The sequence below is a fragment of the Pagrus pagrus genome, assembly GCF_965226575.1.
Source record: "Pagrus pagrus genome assembly, chromosome: 1".
In the NCBI taxonomy this organism is placed as follows: domain Eukaryota; kingdom Metazoa; phylum Chordata; class Actinopteri; order Spariformes; family Sparidae; genus Pagrus; species Pagrus pagrus.
In genome coordinates this window covers 12,985,419-13,006,835 of record NC_140185.1, presented here as the reverse complement: position 1 = coordinate 13,006,835, position 21,417 = coordinate 12,985,419, and the positions used below count along the sequence as shown (strand labels likewise).

At 41.4% G+C, this 21,417-nt stretch overlaps 1 protein-coding gene across 1 annotated transcript; it reads left to right on the top strand.

The window, feature by feature from the left end:
• Window positions 1–3,840: 3,840 nt before the first annotated feature.
• On the top strand, window positions 3,841–21,414 carry LOC311262322 (paired amphipathic helix protein Sin3a-like). The gene is made up of 21 exons (XM_084361637.1): window positions 3,841–4,044; window positions 7,887–8,103; window positions 8,499–8,681; window positions 8,893–8,999; window positions 9,139–9,502; window positions 9,659–9,910; window positions 10,013–10,165; window positions 10,808–10,963; window positions 11,302–11,388; window positions 11,475–11,593; window positions 11,986–12,211; window positions 12,955–13,071; window positions 13,291–13,529; window positions 13,647–13,830; window positions 14,044–14,629; window positions 14,779–14,948; window positions 15,123–15,296; window positions 15,401–15,493; window positions 16,069–16,163; window positions 18,451–18,658; window positions 19,325–21,414. The coding sequence occupies exons 2-21, from the start codon at window positions 7,909–7,911 to the stop codon at window positions 19,541–19,543; spliced, it is 3,927 nt and encodes a 1,308-aa protein (XP_084217763.1). The 5' UTR covers window positions 3,841–4,044; window positions 7,887–7,908; the 3' UTR covers window positions 19,544–21,414.
• Window positions 21,415–21,417: the final 3 nt, after the last annotated feature.

Below are 21,417 nucleotides of genomic sequence, written 5' to 3'. Positions count from 1 at the left end.
AAGCCTTACCTTGATGATCAGAGGATTACTGATGAAACACTTATTGACGAAGGATGAATGAGGCAGCTAGTGTTGAAACAGAAAAACAAACCAAGCAAAGAAAAAACACAAGCCAGAAGTGTCACCTAGTGTGGTAGGAGAAGTGTTCTCCATTGACTGTAACACCTTGGGGTCTGTACAAGTGGGTAAGGATCCCCTTTGGCATGTCCTTGGCCCCAGTGCAGTATGGAGGAGTGTTTGCAGGCTTGACAGATCAGACATGCCAGCCATATTTGGATGAGAATCTTGTCTGCAGCAAAACCTTTGACGACCATCTGCGTAACTTGAGGGAGGTGTTAAGTAGCTATCAAACACATGGTGTAAAACTGACAGCAAGAAAGTGTGAAGCATTCAAAGACAAGGTGAAATTCCTGGGAAAGGATTGTATCCAAAGATGGCTACTACAGGGACCCCTCTGAGATAGCACCAGTACAGGTGCTGAAAGACTGCAAATTGGAGACTGTGGGAGACCTGAGGAAAATACCAGGCTTCCTATCATATTACCGTGCCTACATCCCAAACTTCTCAGCTATTGCTAAGCCATTATATGGTCTGCTATCAATCGAGAAGATGCTAGGCAGCATGATCCAGATACCAAGTGCAAGTGCCATTCGATCACCTAGACAGATAAACGCCAGGAAGTGCTCTGCCAGCTCATCGAGTATCTGCTACGCCCACAACTTCTCAGCTGCCGTGACACTGAGAAGCCATTTGTGCTGCACTGCAACATCTCTCAGGATGGGCTCGGTGTAATACTGTACCAGAGACACCAAGGCAAGCTGGTGGTCATGGGGTACGGGTCGAGAACCCTAGCTGCCCCAGAAGCAAGCTACCATGGTTGTGTCCAGCCATCGTCACTGCAGCGTGTACTGAAGTAGAAGAGGTGCGAGTAACATCTCCAGTGGCAGAAATCCCCACTGGGGACCTAAAGAAAGCACAAGAGGATGAACCAGTCATTGGAAAGGTACAACAGTATGTTATGACAGGCCAGTGGCCTCATCTACTACTGAGAATAAGCTGTTTTCCAAGCTGGAGGAGTACTGCGGCATCCAAGGCTCCCGCACAACACCTTACCACCCAGCAGGAAACGACTAAAGATTTAATCAAACGCTCCTTACCATGTTCAGGTGCCTGACAGGGGAAGCCAAGTCGGATTGGAAGAGCTCCTTGGCCAAAGTTGTGCATGCGTATAACTGTACGTGCAAATGAGGCAACAGGATACGCTCCATACTACCTCCTCTATGGTAGAAGCCCCCGGCTGCCCGTGGACATTATGTTTGGACTGACGCCAAGTGACCAAAGCTCCACTCTCTGTAACTATTCCAGGAAGTGGAGGAGAAGGATGCAGGAGGCATACAGTTCGGCATCCAAGACAGCATGGAGTGTTTGTGAAAAACTTCAGGGACAGAGGAGAACCCGGGAAACTCAGGTCCTACTGGGAGGAGGAAGTCCACATTGTAACTGAGAGAAAGCACAGAGACAGTCCTGTTTACACAGCACGGCCAGAGAGGGGCTCAGGAAAGGCTAGGGTAATCCACCAGTTACTGCCCTGCCACTTCCTACCCACAGACGGAGAGAATCCAAAGAAGAAGAAACCAGAAAAGAGAAAGTCAAACACAGACAAGAGGAGGAAAAAGCAGACCAAACAGAGACCTTGACAGTAGCTCGGAGGATGAAAGTAACTGGAGGTTCATCACCACACAACAAACAAAGCTGTTGGACAAGGTGAGAAGCCAGCTGAGGGAGGAAGAATACCAACCATGAGCAGCTGAAAGAGAAGTAGACCAAGGTGAGGAGAACGAGCCGTGTCCTCCCCGATGAAGGGAGGATGGATGCTGAAGCTGAGGAGAATCAAGAATCAGGGAGGACAGCTAAAGGGGGTATGACGTAAATGTGCGTCAGAGTGTGGACCGAGTAGGAAGTGTGTCGCTCGGTAAACGCGTCTGTGTGGTTGTTCACCTGTACCTGAAGAGAGAAGAAACAGTAAAGAAACTTGTTAAAATTCATGTGCACGTGGATCCTCTTTCTGTCCCAGTGTGCAACATGTAATCAGCCTTATAGTGTATTTAATCAAAATGTCTGCTTGCAGTGAAAACGTGAACTAAATGTTGTAATTCTTGCAGGTTTACAATGATATGAATATATTTTATTTGGAGTCTGACAATATGACTTGTAATGTCCGTATCCCAGATGATATGTTGCTGTTTACAGCCAAAAATCAATAGAAAGAAGTTGGAATATTGTATTGTGGCTACATTACCCACAATGCAATTTACAATTGGGTGACATCACTGGAAGTAATTTATCAGATTAGATGCACAAAAGGCTGTATACCACTTTTTCTCATATGCAGTAGTACTCCCCACGACCTGTAAACACACTTTGATCTGTAAAATTGGTGGCGTTACCCTTTAATTGCATGATTTTTGCCTGTGTACAGATCAGAGCCCTGACCTCTCCTGATCCTTGAGGCTCCCCTACTGTACATGTGTGTGCCATTTTTACAGCTGTCAACTTTTACCCTTTTTTTACAAAAGCAACTCATTACAGTAATATATTTCTTTAAGCGGTAACTGAGTAATATAATGTGTTACTAATAATATTTCAGTAATATGTTATGAGTTATGTGAGCCATATTTCGTGCACTTTAACTTACATTCTTGAATCACACGTATTTATGTTCTTGATTTTTGTCTTGTCACATCATTATTGGCTACATTACAGCAGGTATTGGTCTATTGTGTGTCATATGACTAAGCCTACAAATAAAAATATTTTTTCCTATCTCATAATATATCAGATCTGATCCTTTGTCCGCCTGCTCTTCACTGTGTCCAAGACCATTCATGTATTTAAAAAAAGATCTAGGCTAGTTAATTGTTCTGTATAGGTTATTTGGGCATTTTGTAAGTAACTAAAAAAATAGAGTTGTAAGTAATGTATTACTCTACGCAGACACTAATATTGTAACGTAATATATTACTTTAAAATCAAGGCAACTAGAAATATGTGATATATTACATTTTAAAAGTAACTTGCCCAACACTGGTGCTGCTGTAGTGTGTCCCTAGTTGGGCTTTCACATGTAAGACATAAAACATGTTGTGATTGTGATTTTATGATACTGACCGCTACTGACAGCTGTGTGTTTTATGTCTTACATGTAAAAGCCCAACTAGGGACAAGAGCTGAAAATTAGCAACAGCTATAAACTCTCTGTTGAACTGCATCTACCCTAACAAATAAACATCCATCCATCCAACCATCCAACCGGGGTCACGGGGGGCTGGAGCCGAGCTCAGCAGCTGAGGGTCGACATATAGGGACAAACAACTATTCACGCTCAATTTAGACGTTCACGGACAATTAAGAGTAACTGTTTAATCTAAGTGTTGCATATCCTTGGACCGTGGGAGGAGGCAGGGGTACATGCAGGCTCCACACGGAGGGGACCAGCCCGGTGTCAAACCCAGGTACTTGTTGCTGAAGGGTTACAGAGCAAACCACTGCCCCACCATGCTGCCCCAAATAAAACTCAAATTAATAAATGATCTTTAAGTGATTTTGGATATTGCAAATCCATATATGTTGAGATTTGACCCATAATGTGCCTGTCGGGCAACATAGAGGCAGTGGTGCAGATAAACTTGCACTGGACATGGCCATAGACCAACAGCCAGACGCCTTTAACCAGAGCTACTGGCTCGCTGCCCTGACTGTATTTGTTTTCATTCTGGAGATCTGACCAATCACAGCTCAGACTGGGAGGAGACAAGCCCGCCCTCCTGTTAGCCACGCCTCTATGTTCAAGGAACACCGCTTCATACATACACTGTTGTTAGCGACGTAGCCACTACGGCCAATTTCATTTTTGACATTTTCATGTGCGACCACTTCTCAGAACTTCACTTTTTTGTCACGGCCGAGTGAATACACGAGTGGCGGTTTACTGGTTGGACTGCGTTACACCGGTGTGTCAACTTGTCGCTGGTGGCAGCCTGCGAGGTAAGTTAGTATTAGCTTGTTAGCCGGATACCCTGTACTGATGGGGGTTGGTTGTTGTGCTAACGTAGCATATAGCTGCTATATAACCTTGCTGAACAGACCAGATAGCGATCCAACTCTGGTTGCCTTTATGTGATGACTTAACATTTTGGTGTATTTTCGTGTCCCAACAAAATACCATGCGGGATCGAGAGCGGCTACATTGGCGTGCAGCGCCGATAAGTTAGTCAAGCTAGTTTAAGTAAAGCTAGCAGGCTAAGAGCGGCGACCATGAATTAACGTTAGCTGACATGCTAACGCTGAGCAGATTGACCTGACAACATGCATTTTTGTTGTTAGTTTGCTCTTGCTATATCAATTTTTACTGTCTGCTTCTGGATTTTATGACACAGGCGTTACTAGCGGAAAAGCAGTATGTGTGTTAACGAAATATTTTTCTGTCGAACTTCTCGCATAACTTGACGTTAATGCGACGTTAACGTTATGAAGAAGCTAGTGTTAGCTTGTTAGCTAGCAAGCGTTCTTCCTGACCTAACCAGCTAGCATAACCAGAATTAGTTACTGACCATGTAACTTTATTTAAGTAGCAAAATGTAACGGTAGCCTCTGTTTTACAAACTTAGCAGCCGAGCGTGTTGACAGTTGCGCTGAAGCACGGCTGTTTTCTTTACGATATCTTTACCTAACAGCAAGGGTAACGTCAGTTAGCCGACACGTTCAGCTCATCTGGATTTTTTAGCAAGCAGAGTCCCGTTTACTGAGGACGGTCAGCGATGACCCGAGAGTGACACACCGACACTCACTGGTTCTTTATGCCGACTAGCATTTTCTGCATTTAATAAAGGTTAGCTCGCTTGCCACAAAACTTCCAGCTAGGACGAAAGCCAACGTCAGCCATCAGACTAGCGAAAGCGGTCAGCTCACCGATAACGGCTGGCGTTAAGCTCGGTGTTTGGCAGAGAGGGGGAGGGGATGAGGCAGGGCTACAGCGAGCGGCAGAGAGAGAGAGACAGCGCCTACATGCCTGTAAAATGTTGGCTGGCAGCAAAATGTTAGCTTTCAGTAGCGCTAGTCAACTGATTTCGACTTCTGTCACTGTCTGCCGTGTTAGCTTCGCGTTCGGCAAAGAATATTTGAAGCTGGATATGCGACAGGCACGATCTCGGCGTCTGAAGAGCGCACGATCAGGCACCGTGTGTTCCGAAATTGGTGGTGCAGGACAGTGAGGCACAATGTCTGCTGTCCGCTGACCAGCTGCAATGACGTCTGCTTAGGGACCACCAATAAATTACTTTTCGCTATAAATGTGTTGGGGAATGTGCTGAGAAACATCCAGACAGACACGACGTATATTAATAGTTATGCAATCGTTCAATTGGCTTCTTATGTTGTCGAATTGTATGGTTGTTTTTATTTATTTATTTATTTATTTATTTATTTTTGTTGATATATCACACTAATTATGCTGAAAGTGGATCATATCTTGTATTTTTCTGTAGTTAATTTTCCTGTTTTAGCTGCATGAATATTAACAAAATATTTTATGATTTCTTTACATATAAACACCTCATTTTAACTTGAAAAAAGTGTTTGCATTCAAAGTGAGATTTTATATTATCAGCAAATGTAAGTCTGTGTACTGCGGGTAGGCTGATTATCTGCCTGGGCTGATATTCAGCATTTTCTGTCAGATTGCTGATAAAATAAACCTATTTAAAAATATGCCACATCCTCTCACACAATGTCCCGCCCACAACACTACCTAGTTGGTAACATGTAAAAATGAATAACCTATAAACATTAAATAATCTGAATCTGCAAAGTAAGTAGTAATTAAATGTATCAATGTTTTGGAGAGTAAGTATTAAGTAGCAGAAAAGGGAAATTATCGAGTAAAGTACCTCAAAATTGTACCTAAGGACAGTACTTAAGTAAATTGTACTTAGGTTTATTTTATCACTGGTTTTTCAAAATTTTGACACAAAGAGTTTCATTTTGACTGCAAATGAATATCGGTCCTGAATACCAGTTTTCAGTCTCCTTGATTGCTAATAAATTGTATCTGTCCTGAAAAAGGCCGTGTCGGTCGACCCCGACTATGTACCTTGTACTTATATACCAACATAGATAGATCTGACTGCTCCAGTCAGAGTTTTGAGTTCCTCATCTTAATTTGTAAACCAAAATGTAGAGAGGGGAGCTGTGATGTCTGGATGTAAAGACATAGATGAGACCAAATTATAGAACAAGACACAAGAAGATTGATTTCAGTACTGACCGAATTCAACGTGATACCGGTCAGATCGCCCCACGCAGCGTGATTGATGCGAAAAAGGTGTCAAATGACAATGACGCATGCTGAAAATACTGAACTCGAGCAATATTTTTCGCGTGACGTTGTTTCGCAAAAGCCTATCAGCACTGACGTTCACACTGATGGAGGACAAGATCATTGTGCTGGTTTACGGACACCCAGAGCCTTACGACACAGTGCTCCACCCGTACCAAGATGGGACAAAGAAGGCGCCTGTGTGGAGGAAAGTGAGCAAGGAAGTCAGACTACTTGGTAAATATATCTATGTACTTGTTTACAGCAATATGATGGACTTGAATCTGAACAAGCTTCAATGAACCCGGCACCACCCACAGGTGTGCACATGACAAAAGTTGGATTGCATTTATCAACAAACAGAATTTGTGCATGAATGCTGTGTTTTTCACTGAGTACTGTATTCATCGCCTTTCATGTTGGATTAACAGATATTTGCCGTCTGATTTCAGTATTATAAGCAATAATACCTTTTATAACCTGTTGTTGTGATGAATGAGTAGTTTAACAAAGTCTGGTGTTCTCATTTCACACAGGGAGAAGAAACACTCAGAAGAGGGAGATTGAAATGAAAGGGTTCTCCTTCTGGCCCCGAGGAGCCCGCCTCAACCTGCTCTAACTTTGATCAGAGATTTGGTTTATGTGTCCTTTTTGAGTGTTTTTTTGTAAATAGTTGTGGAAATTATTTTTTGTTTAATAAATACAGTTTCATGTGGATTTTGACTGAATTCATTTAATTTATTTTTAAAAATACAGTTGACACTCACGGGGGAAACACTTCTTCTGACTTACTTTTTTATAGGATACATTTTTTATTCATATCAGAAGTAGCAAGTGTATATGATAATGATCTTGAGTTTCTTCAAGGCATTTCACCTCAAATCCAAGAGGCTGCTGATGTAATGTTTGGTCTGGACACGGCATAAGGCCTGTGCCTGTTACTTGACAGACGGTCCCTAACTGGCTGCTACAGCCATTCGGTTGGTCAGTGAAATCACGTCTATTTGGAGAAAAGCATGTTGTAAAATGATTTCTTCACAGCCATTTGTTTTCATGCACTGAGTTAGTTTCTGCCTTTTTTAGGGTTTGTCGCTGGTTTTATTTTATTTATATACTGACTGATTGTGATTTTTTGGATTTGTTTAAATTGTAAACTTGGTACACTTGTAAAAATTGGGCTCTCGTAGGGTTCATCAATATGCCAATACTTGTAAATATAGTGCATAAATAAAGGTTGAATGTAAGATAATGGTGTTGATTGGAAATATCAAAGTGTCACTCTGGTGGGAGCCTTTAATGCCTCATGGATATTGACTCACGATAACAGTAAACATTTGTGATGGCCTGTTTTTAGCATGCCATGTCATAGTTTTACTGTAATCGTGCTTCAATAGATATATAAGGCCCTTTTCTTTTTTTTAACTAATTCCCCTTTAAAGTGCCTCAAATTACTTCAACAAATCTAAACTAGTAGGATCCCTATTAACTGCCGTTCTTTCTCTTCCCACTTTAGCCCTTGTGAGTATGCATATACAATGAAGAGGCGTGTGGAGGACCAGGAACTAATATTTGCACCCCAGCAACAGCAGTCACGCCGACCTCCAGTTCAAGGAACTGCAGACAGCTTCCAGCACCGGGCCCTCGCCCCAGCCCCTACTGTGATAGAGGCAGCTGCAGACAACATGCAGCCATCCACCGGCATCCAGTATTCTCTCCCACAAGGCTACCAGGTATGATGAGTGGTATCAATGTGTTCAGCTTATAAAACTGATTCTGTTGCAGGAGTGCTGTTGTGTTCACCTGGGTCTTGGATTAACATTTGTCGAGCACAGACTCGAAACCATTTTTAGGATGATCCACAAGACAAGACATTTTTGTTTCCAAACTTTGTCTTCTCAGACGATTTTAAACTCGCTCTTTCTGTGAGCTGATCAAATGGAAGAAATGTTATGGTGCTTCTTCTTAAAGTAGCAGTCTCTGAACTGAATGTTAATTAAAAAGTGTAAGATTCTGTTTTAAGCAGTCTTTTATTTCAATTTAATTGTAGAAATATGCAAAATACATAAGACAAGGACATCTGTAAGGTCTGTGGATCCTGAAATCCTTGTAATTTCTTCCTAAACAGGTCCCTACAATGCCTCAGAACACAGGTGGACATGGGCACGGACATAATACAGCACCTCATGTTGGTCCCCACGCACACAGCCTAGCAGTTCAGGCCCAGGGCCCAACAGTGGTCCAAGGTCACGTTCATCCACCCACACCCATGACTTCAACCCAAGGACAGCAACAGTTTCAGCGACTGAAGGTAACCCCACTGTAGAAAAATACACAAACTCGTTGTGTGTTGACATATGATAGTGAAATAACCAGTGAAACAAATACTAAACACAGAAAGCCTTTGATATTAAGTTGACTTTTCCAAATTTGAGCCATTTTTTATTCTATATTCAGTGTCACAGAATATCAGATCTATGGGAAGAAATTATACAACATTTTTTTCTCCCTTTGCTTTATAGGTTGAAGATGCCTTGTCTTATCTGGATCAAGTGAAGCTGCAGTTTGGGAATCAGCCACAAGTTTATAATGATTTCCTTGATATTATGAAAGAGTTCAAGTCACAGAGGTCAGTTCTGATTTTATTGACATCCTTATCAATTAAAAAATCTATATCAAGTTTTAATATGTAACATGCAGACCAATATCTGGACCAAGTTGATGATGAATCAGATGCTAAATTACTATAATTCATTCTTCTACTACAGCATAGACACTCCTGGAGTCATCAACCGTGTGTCGCAGCTCTTCAAGGGCCACCCAGACCTCATTATGGGTTTTAACACATTCTTGCCACCCGGATATAAGATCGAGGTTCAAACCAACGATCTTGTCAATGTGACCACGCCAGGTCAGATCCACTACATCACCCCTCATGGTATTTCTGTTCATAATATCCCTGTAAGTGGAGCATCCAGCCAGCCTGCGAGCCAACCCCAGCACCAGAGTCTGCCACAGGCTGGTACGCACACTACCGCCGCAGCCACTACTACCACCGCAGCCGCAGCCACCACCACCACCACCACCACTCCAACCATACCCACCCAACCTGCTCCGAATAAAACCAGCAAGGTAGAATACAGGCTGCTACGTTGATCCACTGAATTGTATCATTGAAGTATTTAAGTGTGTTTTTACAGTTAAAAAAAATGGAGTTTGACTTGAAGATACAAAAAGTTTACCTGATGAGTGTATAATGACATGCTCTTCTCTTGTCTATCCCATAAGCCAATTCAGTCTCCAGCCCATACACCCACCAGCCAGCCCAACCCATCCATCCCATCCTACGCATCACCGCGCTCACCTTCAGTTCAGTCCCACACTCCTGTGAGCAGCACGCCGTCCGGTGGGCCCGCACTCCAGAACAACCAGCCTGTGGAGTTCAACCACGCTATAAATTATGTCAACAAGATCAAGAACCGCTTCCAGGGTCAGCCAGACATCTACAAAGCCTTCTTGGAAATCCTACACACATACCAGGTAAGAAAAGGCATGCCTTTTGGGCATTGTAGCAGATGCAAAACTGTTGGTACCCAGTGTGTTTTTCACCACCGTATTTGTTTTTAATTATAAATTTTCCAGAAGGAACAACGAAATGCTAAAGAGGCAGGAGGCAACTACACCCCGGCACTGACAGAGCAGGAGGTCTACACTCAGGTGGCAAGACTCTTCAAAAACCAGGAAGACCTGCTCTCAGAGTTCGGACAGTTCCTGCCTGATGCAAACAGCTCGATGGTGAGTTTCCATGAACACACCTACAGTGAGGCCCACTTTAACTGGACTTGATTTGAAAAATGCGTTTGGTGTTGGCATTGTTTCTGGCTGTCTGGGTGCTCTGATGCTAGCAAGGGCAGCCTGCCAGTTTTTTTTCCCAATAAAATTAAGCCTGGTTTGTGTTTCCAATAGCTTCCATGGTATGGTTGGTGCTTAATAAACAAAAATGTATCTTTTTTTGGCTTCTGAAGGGGGTCATGACAAAACATTTAAGAACCACTGCATTTACAGTCTTGCTGAAAATTCAAAAGTCTAATGACAAAAACTTAAAGTTCTCTCAGAAATGTGTCAGTATTGGGGATATATAGCAAGTGGTCCATAATTATTTGAAAAATCCGCAGTTTTGCATATTATTGGCATTATTTTAGGAATAAATGATATATCAACACCTTTGAAACAATCGTCTAAATAACTAAGTTGCTTATTCTCTACATTCAATTCGTACCCTCACTGCCTCACTGCGCCAGGACAGGCTCCCTTTCTTACATTGCAGTTAACTGTAATTACAGACATTTTATTTGATACTTCCTGTTCACTTTTGTGACCTTTTCGCTGGTGAAATTACATTTATATTACAATTATATTGTGCATTGTTCTTCTCAGCTTCTGGGCAAGGCTACGCCAGACAGAGCAGAGTCGGTGCGTAACGATCACGGCGGCACAGTAAAGAGACCCTTACTGAACAACAAGCAGAGGCTGAGCCAGAACGGTCTGCCAATCAGGAGACCCACAGGAGTGGGAGCCACACCACCTGTCAAGGTACACGCACGCTGCATGCTGACTGTGTATATATTCAGCTGTTTGTGGTGTTTGTTTCTTCCTGCTATATTACAGATGTCGGATATGTCGGTATCCTGAAAAGGCAAACTGTCTTTAATTAACATTCATGAGGACTATCTAAATATTAGCCAAACACCTCACTAATACAGTTCAGCAGCATCTCACGCTTCAGTTGAATCTTTGTTTTATTGGACTGTTTTAGTTTTAGCTGGCAACTGGATGTATTTAAATCTACCCAAAAAAGTATTGTCATTTACCATTTTCTATTTTGAGAGTATGCAACAATCAGGTTTTTTCATTTCTTTACACCTTTGTAGAAGAAACCCAAAATAATGGGGAAAGACCATGGCATGGGTGAAGTCAGCAAACACAGCACCAGCACTGAAACGATGTTCTTTGAGAAGGTCAGTATTATTACATTTAGCACCAGTAACTATTAAAAATAAATCACCTCAAAGGAAAGTTTGTTCATTTTCTTTTTCTTTAACAGGTGAGAAAGGCTCTCAGGAGTTCTGAGGCCTATGACAACTTCCTGCGGTGTCTTCACATTTTCAACCAGGAAGTAATCTCTCGTGCCGAGCTGGTGCAGCTAGTCATCCCATTTCTTGCGTGAGTTTAAACATACACACACAAAAAGTCACCAGTGCTTCAGTGCCTCTATGACTGTGTCATTGTGCTTGAGATGTAAACAGGTACTCAGTGCTATGTATATAGTACTGTGGTACTATGAAGTACAGCTATGCCTGTAATTCTGTTACTCCTCAGTTTGAATTACATTATATAATGAGCAATATATTGTGATGTTTTTTCAGATGTAACATTATGTCCTTGTTGTACTTGTCAGAAATGGATTTTAAGGAAATCTAGTATTGATTTCGTATCTACATCAAATGTAATACTTGTATATCGACTACCAATGCCATTATTACACAATACCTGTCAACCACATGGCCATAGTCTCAATGTTTATTGTTTAAAATATATTGTGCCCTGATTGACAGAAAATTCCCGGAGCTTTTTACATGGTTTAAAAACTTCCTGGGCTACCGAGAGTCCAGCCACGGGGAGTCCAGCCACGCAGAGAGTTTACCTAAGGAGCGTGCAACAGAGGGTATCGCCATGGAGATTGACTACGCTTCCTGCAAGAGGCTGGGGTCCAGCTATAGAGCACTGCCGAAGAGCTACCAGCAGCCCAAGTGCACAGGAAGGACGCCACTGTGCAGAGAGGTGAGTCACTAGAGGAAGTGTGCTTATTAAAGGTAGTCCCGTCATGATAACATGTTTATTCTCTCCTGCAGGGTTACCAAGTACGATGTCAATGTATCTGGAAAATAGCCTCAGGAGTACGACTGGTGTTGTGTTCAGTTGCTGCTTCTAAATTTACCTTCACCAGGCACTGAATGTGCTTTTAATGGATACATTGAATAGTCAATAAAAAGTTACCTATTTGGAAATCAATAATGTCCATTACAACTTAATGGAACATACATTTTTTTTCTTCATTGTTATTTTGTCTGATTAATCGTCAACAAATCCAGAGCTTTTCAAATAACAATAAAATGGCAGAAAAGCAGTCAATCCCTACATCTGAGAAGGATATCATTACATTATTTACATTTTTCACATTTTTACCTGAGAAATGACTGAAGAAATATTTGGTTACTGATGAGCAAAATTGGCATTGGTTGATTTTTTTTCCCCCCCAAATGATAAACTAATAGAATACGTAACCACGTTTTTCTTTTTGTTACTATAAAGTGCACCTTAAATTCAGAATAATCTATTGAAGCATTTTCAACTTGGGTTGATTGCCATCAGTGAGTCTTAAATGTCACACTTTTTTACTTCCCTTTTTAAATTATTTATTAATCTTGTGCCTCCTGTGAATTCGACATGTTTGCAAATGAGAATCTTCACAAAAATCACTTTGCTTAAACATACGTCGGAATGAATCGAATGTCGTGTTGCAGGTTCTGAATGACACATGGGTGTCATTTCCATCGTGGTCAGAGGATTCTACTTTTGTGAGCTCCAAGAAGACTCAATATGAGGAGCACATTTACAGATGTGAGGATGAGCGCTTTGAGGTGAGGAATACTCAGTCCAAACACACGGCAAAGTAAAAAACTGTGGGTTCTTGATTTGTTATAAGATGTTTGCAGCACTTTCTCTCCATGATGCACTTTGATCTGAAGTCAAAAGACCACAGAAAAGCCGTAGATTTAAAATATTCTACAAAAACATTATTGCTGAGAAAACCAGTGAAACTCAACTGTGAATGATTTCACTAATTGCTTCCCCTATAGCTGGATGTTGTGTTAGAGGCCAACCTTGCCACGATACGAGCCCTGGAGACGGTGCAGCGGAGGCTGTCTCGCATGTCAGCTGAGGAGCAGCTGCGCTTCAAGCTGGACAACACAATGGGCGGCTCCTCAGAGGTCATTCACCGCAAAGCTATCCAGAGGATATATGGAGACAAGGCTCACGACATCATCGACGGGCTCAAGAAGAACCCGGCTGTGTCTGTCCCCATAGTGCTGAAAAGGTTCAAAGTCCTATTTTAGTTTCTTACCTGCCTTTGGTCAGGTCTTAACAGTTGTTCATATTTTATAAGATTTGATTTAGAAAGACTTAAAGATTTATTTTTTTGCGACTGTTTCAGATTAAAAATGAAGGATGAGGAGTGGAGAGAAGCTCAAAGAGGCTTCAACAAAATCTGGCGGGAGCAGAATGAAAAGTATTACCTGAAGTCTCTCGACCATCAAGGCATCAACTTCAAGCAGAACGACACCAAAGTGCTGCGCTCAAAGACCTTACTGAATGAAATCGAGATGCTATATGATGACGTAAGCAAACATGTTCTCTTGAAAATTATCTGATTAATTTAAAAGGGAGGGAAACATTATGACTCATTGTGATTGATGGATGGTGGCACAGTTGTGAAGCTGTAAATGGGACGTGGCTCACCAGCTCATTTTATCTGGATTATTTTATTAATATGTCTAATAAGTGAAATGCCTCCAAATTCAGCTCAATCTACTCCGTTCTGTGTCCTGTAGCGCCAGGAGCGAGCATCAGAGGAAGCTGCCACACTGCCACTGAGCGGCCCGCACATGACCCTGACCTATGATGACAGCCAAATCCTGGAGGACGCTGCTGCCCTCATCATCCACCACGTCAAAAGACAGGTGGGAATCCAGAAAGAAGACAAGTACAAGATTAAGCAGATCATCCACCACTTCATCCCCGACCTGCTGTTTGCACGGCGAGGAGAGCTCTCTGATGTGGAGGAGGAGGAAGAAGAGGAGGAGGAAGATGACATGGAAATGGATCCAGACGGCCCCAAGAAGCACAACGGCCTGCCAGGCAGCAGCCCATCAAAGTCCAAGCTCCTCTTTAGCAACACGGCAGCTCAGAAGCTGCGAGGCACGGATGATGCCTATAACCTGTTGTTTGTGAACAACTACTGGTATATCTTCCTTCGTCTTCACCACATTCTCTGTTCTCGTTTGCTGAAAATCTACGGGCAAGCTGAAAAGCAGATTGAGGAGGATGCCCGCGAACGAGAGTGGGAACGAGAGGTGTTGGGGCTCAAGAGAGACAAAAATGAAAACCCAGCGATCCAACTGAAGATGAAAGAGCCAAGTAAGTGAAAAGAAGGTTTCAGGGGCTTTAGTCTTATCTCTTACGTTTTCTATAATTGCACTTAAATCCTTCCACTACACAACCACAGCGGATCATATTTTGTAATTTTTCACTAATAACTTAACACATTTCCTATTTTCTACCTGCAGTGGATGTTGATGTGGAGGACTATTACTCAGTGTTTCTGGAAATGGTGCGTAATCTTTTGGATGGAAACATGGAGCCGGCTCAGTACGAGGACTCCCTGAGGGAAATGTTTACCATCCATGCCTACATTGCCTTCACCATGGACAAACTCATCCAAAGCATTGTCCGGCAGGTCAGCAATTCAGCTTTATATTATCTAATTTCTTTGATGTTGTTCAGAAAGACGTGTAGCATCTGTACTATTGTAGGTTAGTGTTGCTATCATTACTAATGTCTGCACTCAACAGGCTTAATCAACATGAGTTTCAGAGTTCCTTTATACACACTAAACCTATTGCCTTTTCAGCTCCAACACCTTGTCACGGATGATGTATGTGTGCGTGTGACGGACATGTACCTGAGCGAATGTGCCAATAAAGCAACAGGGGGAACATTGTCCACGCAGTCATCCAGGGCCACAGCAGAGGGCACCTACCAGCGCAAATCAGAGCAGCTTATGTCCGATGAGAACTGCTTCAAGGTATGGCAAGCCCGGAAAATAATGATAAAATTGTGCGTCTATCTAAACTATTATGAACACCTCATTTTTATGCAACTTCCTCTGATTGCTTTTGTTTCGTCTAGTTGATGTTTGTGAAGAGCCGAGGATCTGTCAGTCTGGCTATGGAGCTGCTGGACACAGAAGAGGAGAACTCTGATGAGCCAGCGGATGCAGAGGTAAGAGTCAGTCGGTATTAAATTATAGTTCATTAGGTACATGTACTTAGCTACATCTTGTGTGATCAAGCACAACCTGCAATAAATATGAGAGCTGCGGATATATTAAGAGGCCGGAGTGGTGTTTGCATGAGTACATATATAAGTTAAAATGTGTGATGCTACACTTTAGTTTCGTAGTACTACGGCACTATGCTGTACCACATTAAGAACAGGCACTCTGCTGCCATGTCTGAGGATGGCTCGCAGCCAAAGATCATGTAGCAAGGGGAAGAAAGTGTGCATGCCGATTGGAGGAGATATATGCTGCACATCGGTGTGGTAGAGGGTGAGGGATTCAAAGAGTTAGTTCAGTAACGTTACCTACGTTACGTTGGGCGATTATATGTCAGGCTTCAAGTAATATTGTGAGGTAACCTAAGATTTTCAACTCAGTGGGTAAAACATGGATTTCTTTACCTTTTTAAAGGCCATAACCTCTGCCTGGTTCAGTAGAGACTTCAAAGGTGAAGTATGTCGCTATGCTATTTTATATATTTAATACATGTGTTGTTTTTCTGCTCTGTCCTGCACAGAGGTGGTCGGACTATGTGGGGAGATATCTAAACTCAGATTCTGCATCTCCAGAGCTGCGAGAGCATCTCGCCCAGAAGCCGGTGTTCCTCCCCAGGTGAGGCCCCAGCCATGTCTCCCTCTTGTCTGCACACTATAAGCTTCTGTCCTGAGGGTCTAGGCAGCCGAGCAGCCACTCCACTGTTGACAAGCCAAACCAGCTGCCAAACACAACTACTTTTCAGAGATAGAAACAGTGGCACTTCTGCACAAGCCTGACTTAGGAAGCTCTCTCTAATCACAAAAATCTTGGGCATCAGAGCTCTGCCTTTTTAGTAAAGAACAAACAGATGGTTTGAGAAGGTAGATTTCAAAAGAGTAACTCCACAGTTACAGTGAAGTGCTTGCAGTGACTGAATGCCCAACTGTTTGTTAGGAATCTCATCAGCCTTGAACATTTTTCAGTTTCTGACATCTGCCTCACATGGAAGATTGCACTTTACATGGCCATCTTTTAAAAAAAAAATTGAATTTATTTATTCATCGATTCAGTTCCTTTTTAATGGGAATTTTATTTATTAACAGTAAGGTTTTTTAAAAATGGTTTTGGCTTGATCGTGGGTTTTGAATTTCCTCTTCAGCAGACCGCTGTGAGGAATCATTTGGTTTGATTATTCGCATTGTATTGAATTTAAAATGATGATTTTTTTCATTGTGTAACATAAGAACGAAGGTCATTGAATGCACAGAAAAACAAATGGGTTCCAACTTTTTCATTTTAATTTAATTTTTCTACGATGTCTTTGACCTGAGATTGAGAGACTGAAGCTCTTGTGTTGGACCTGAAAGACTTTGTTAAGACAACAGTGAAGTCATGGTTTCCTTTTCTACCTTATCATGCCCTTTGTTTGTGATTGTATTCAGATCAAAGGTCCTGTATGTGACTTAATCACTGTTTGCAAATGTAAATGTTGAAATGTCCATTTGTTTAAGTCTGTTATACTCAGTGTTATGTTTGTAATAATAATTCTCAGTGGAAACAGTGCACTCCCGTTGCAACTTTTTTGTTGTTGGTGAGGTTTTTTCCACTGGTTTGACGGAGATTAGTGCTCATTAGTTTTTAAAAACTCTGGTCAAGCACATTATCTGCAACACTTGTACAGAGGAGTAGGGTTTGTAAATAAAATGATTGTCTAAATTGTATGTTCATGTTGGTGTATTTCTTTCCCGACACCTGAGAGCTGTGCATGGAGGCGTGGTTGTGTCCGCTCTATCTTATAGCTCCAGTTGAGTGTTGCACATAAAGTCTGTCATTGCTTTTTGGTGCTTTTTTGAGTTAAATGTTTCTTTGAGATGGCTGTCCATTACCATAAACATTTCAAAAGTATTTTAAAACACAAGAAAATCTTGTTCTTAGTTTTCTCTTATTCAACCCATTGCATAAATCTGGTGCCTGACTATGATTTATCAGTGGGCTCACCCACATCTTGTCCTTTTCTCTTTTTATTTTTCATCAAATCTATGAGAGATCAGCAGCACAAGAGGTCAAAAGACTTCACGAATACCTTCACAAACACCTTCAGCGGCAGTAAAAACTCGAGCCGTTTCTTTTCCAGTTGTGTTGGGTCTTCATCTCATGATCATAACACTCTGTACATTGTTGGTGAAAGTATGTGCACATCAAAGTATTCTCAGCTCATATTTTTTGATTGGTATCCAATCAGGCAGCAATTTTCTAGTGTTTGTTTCTAACAGTTTTGACTTGAAATTGGCCTCACTGTCATGTCTTTTAAGTGGAGCCCTGAATGCAAAAATATGCTTCATGGTTTCAGTCCCCGCTCACCTGTACCCTCAGTGGTAAGTACACATTTAAAACTTTCATTCAGGTGGGGTGAATAATTGCATTTTTTATAACCTGCACAAAATCAGGATCCATTTCCAATTATTTGTTTGCAAAGCAGATTTAGATTTGAACTGTTGTTGTGCAACGGAAGTGCACTGTACAGAAATGTTACGACTGCTGCCTCTGCTGCTCTTATAGATCCACATTTCCCACGAATGATTTGACTCCCAATCTAATTCTATTACTCGGTGAGTTGCAATGCATGGGTTTAAAAATAATTGTTTAAAGGGACAGTCCTCTCAAATTTGACTATACTGCTTTCAGATTTGCTTAATGTCATGTTTATTGCACCTGATCACATCCCCTAGACTTTATAATCCTACATACTGTCAAACATAAAATTGTGTCTTATGTAACAAGTGAAAATAAAACTGATTTCATAAATTTGTGCGAACTTTCCCTGTAAACGTGATGCACCCCTTTTGATGTGTGGAGTAATCACAAGAATTCCTCCGGGATGGGTCAGTATTATTCACGCTTGTCGATCTGTTTTGGCTTTCAGGAATTTGCGACGGATAAGGAAGTGCCAGAGGGGATGGGAGCAACTGCAGCAGGACAGGATGAACAAGGGCCCCTCGGACAAGTCGCAGGACGGCAGCAGTGAGCTAAAGATGGAGTGCATGTTCAAGCTCAACTCCTACAAGATGGTCTATGTCTGCAAGTCAGAGGACTACATGTACAGGCACACTGCACTCACACGGGCTCATCAGGTAAGCACAGAAAATAGTAAACATACTTACTGTAGATCTGTTCCTGCTTCATTATGAACAGTTATACAGGTGTAATACTTGGACTGGATGTTAAGTGATGTCAGAAAATCTAAAATATTCAAATGTATCTTGCAACATCATCCTGCTTGTTCTATTAATAACTCCTCTTTACAAATTATTATACCTCTTCAGGTAGTGGGTGGTTTCCTTTTTTCTTGTGCACGTTTATAATGACTTGGTTTAGCCGACTGAATTACCTTTGTCACTGTTCATATTTTCTACTGTTGGTTTGTGTGTTGTATTCTCAAAGCAAATTTTAAAACTTAATGTAACCAAAGCTTTTTTTATATATATAAATTGATTACAAGAACCCTTCAGCATGTATCCTGTGGTGATACAACGCCTCCTGGTGAATGTGGATGATTTGAGGCTAACGATGTCCTAAAGTAGGGCCGACACTTCATGTTTTGGTGTCTTCAGAAAAGTTACATCCACATTCACTTGCAGAGTGATATTCTCTAGTCCCCAAAGGATAAAAGCTGAAGATTGTAATTAGAACCGGTCTTCCATTTTCAGCAGTCCAGTGGTTGGATGGATATATTTTGTCTTGATGTTACACAACCTGAACCAATGAGCTGACTCTGTGTTGTTCTGGTCTTTTTTCAGTCCCAACAGCGGGTCAACACACGCCTGCACAGACGCTTTCAGGCCTGGCTGGACACCTGGGCCAAAGAGCATGTGACCAGCGACATGGCTGCCGACAGCCAGAAGTGGCTGATGGGAAATGAACGAGAAGGCATGTTGTCCTGCACCACCACCTGCAACCCGGAGGTCCTCCATTATATCAACATTAACAAGTATCGGGTGAAGTACAGAACACTGTAGTCGCTCTTAAGGATGATAAACTGTGGCCGTCTTCACACAACAAACTGCCAGTGATGACTTCACACACACGGTAGCTTCATGTGGAGTTTTCCAAACTGCTGTTACTGGATTCAGTTGCCAAAAATCTTTAAGGTTATTAATCCACAATTTAAATGGGATGTAAATTGTCCACTTTTTGTGAATGTGTCAGAACTGATTCAGGAACTTTTGTCCTAACTTTCAAGCTTTTACTGCAATACGAAATATATATGAATAAATATATATGAATATATGAAATGCAGATTTTTACACGAGATTTAATATACAGAGAAAACACTCCTCACTGCATCTTCTCTTTGGAGCAATTCACAGTTTAAACCTGGTTAAACCGGTTAAAAGCATTTCGTTACAAAACCTCAGCAACTTAACAGTGAAGTAAATGTTTTTTTAGGGCCACGTCATCATTTTACAGGAAATCAAAACAAACAACCTCAGTTTTTTCTCTTTAGCAAGAACAAGTACCTGTTACTTCTGTTTAAAATGTGTGTTGTCGGACTTCCAGCTGTAAACTTGTATAGCCTGTGAATGTTTCCCTTTTTGCTGGTAAAGGTGCAATGAAGCACTCTATACAGTATGAATATATATACTCAACATCTCTGGTGAGTGCTGGGTAGTTGCTTGGTGTCAATACAATGCCAGCAGTGTGTATCGAGGACAATAATATATGACCGCCCAAACACTTTGTGTAAATATGTTGTTTATATCTAGATTTTTTTTATCAGATGTTATTGATGTGTAGCGTACATTAACACACACATAGTATCAGTCTTTAGCTAGAGGTTGCAGAGAAGTTTATTAAGAAAATGCAAAATTGTAACTGTTTTTTACCAAAGGATGTTCTATAGAGATCTTTCTCCTTTTTGGTCTGTGGTGTTGTCCCTGAAGTCTTTATTTAGTAGGAAAAAATGACCCATTTTATAAACAACCCCTTTCTGCGCATTTCTACCTTCAGTTGCATCATTTTCGTGGTTTTAAGATGATTGAATGTAGCTGAGCAGCAATTTCTCCTTTTTTTTGAAAGAACAGTATATGTCCCCCTTTTTCAAAATACTGCAGTCTTAACAGTACTACTAACTTTTTGTTGTATTTAAACTTTACCAAATGATTAGGATCTGTACAACAGCTTCAGTGGTCTCACCTATAAAAACTGTACATAAGTTGTGTTTATTTTTATGCCTAGTGTTGCCAACAAACACTGACTGATGTAAAGTCTATACGTGAATGTCAGCTGTGTGACTTGTGTACAGTTTAAGAAAACAAACGAGCAATAATTCCCTCAGTCGCAGTTTTATCAGTTTGTATTTGCAGCTGAAATACAAATGTGAATGTTGTGTTCCCTTAAAAGAGGGATGTAAGCTAAGGATTTGTATTGCCTTTTCCTCTCTGCAGTTTGTTTAATAATACTGGATTTGTGGATATAGCAAGAAAGGTTGGATTGGAAGATATCCATTATACTCAAAGTGTGTTTCACAGTGGAAATCGACATACGAGCGACAGGCTTTTCATTACATTACAGAAATGTATGCAGCCAAGAAATGCATACAGCCAAGAGAGCTGTCTGACAAATTTCATCCATTTACATTTTTCTGATCTGCATTTAAGGCGATGGTCAGTAACCTTACCAGCTACAGACAATCTTGGAACAGTTTATTATCTGGGTTTTTATTTTTATATTTAGTGTGTTTAATGAAGAACACCACAGGATGTCCCGCAGAGCTGATTGTACATAAAGACATGGTTTGTACCTTGTTTAATGTCTTTTCTCTTGACTTTTAAGATGTTGTACATGAGTGTTAGTATGGTGTTTGGCATTAAACTATCCTTTAAATAGACTG

Coding starts and splice junctions, on each gene's coding strand:
- LOC311262322 (XM_084361637.1), top strand. CDS start 7,909: ATGAAGAGGCGTGTGGAGGACCAGGAACTAATATTTGCACCCCAGCAA. Junction 11,389..11,474: donor AAACGATGTTCTTTGAGAAG/GTCAGTATTATT, acceptor TTTCTTTAACAG/GTGAGAAAGGCTCTCAGGAG. Junction 13,530..13,646: donor GTCCCCATAGTGCTGAAAAG/GTTCAAAGTCCT, acceptor CGACTGTTTCAG/ATTAAAAATGAAGGATGAGG.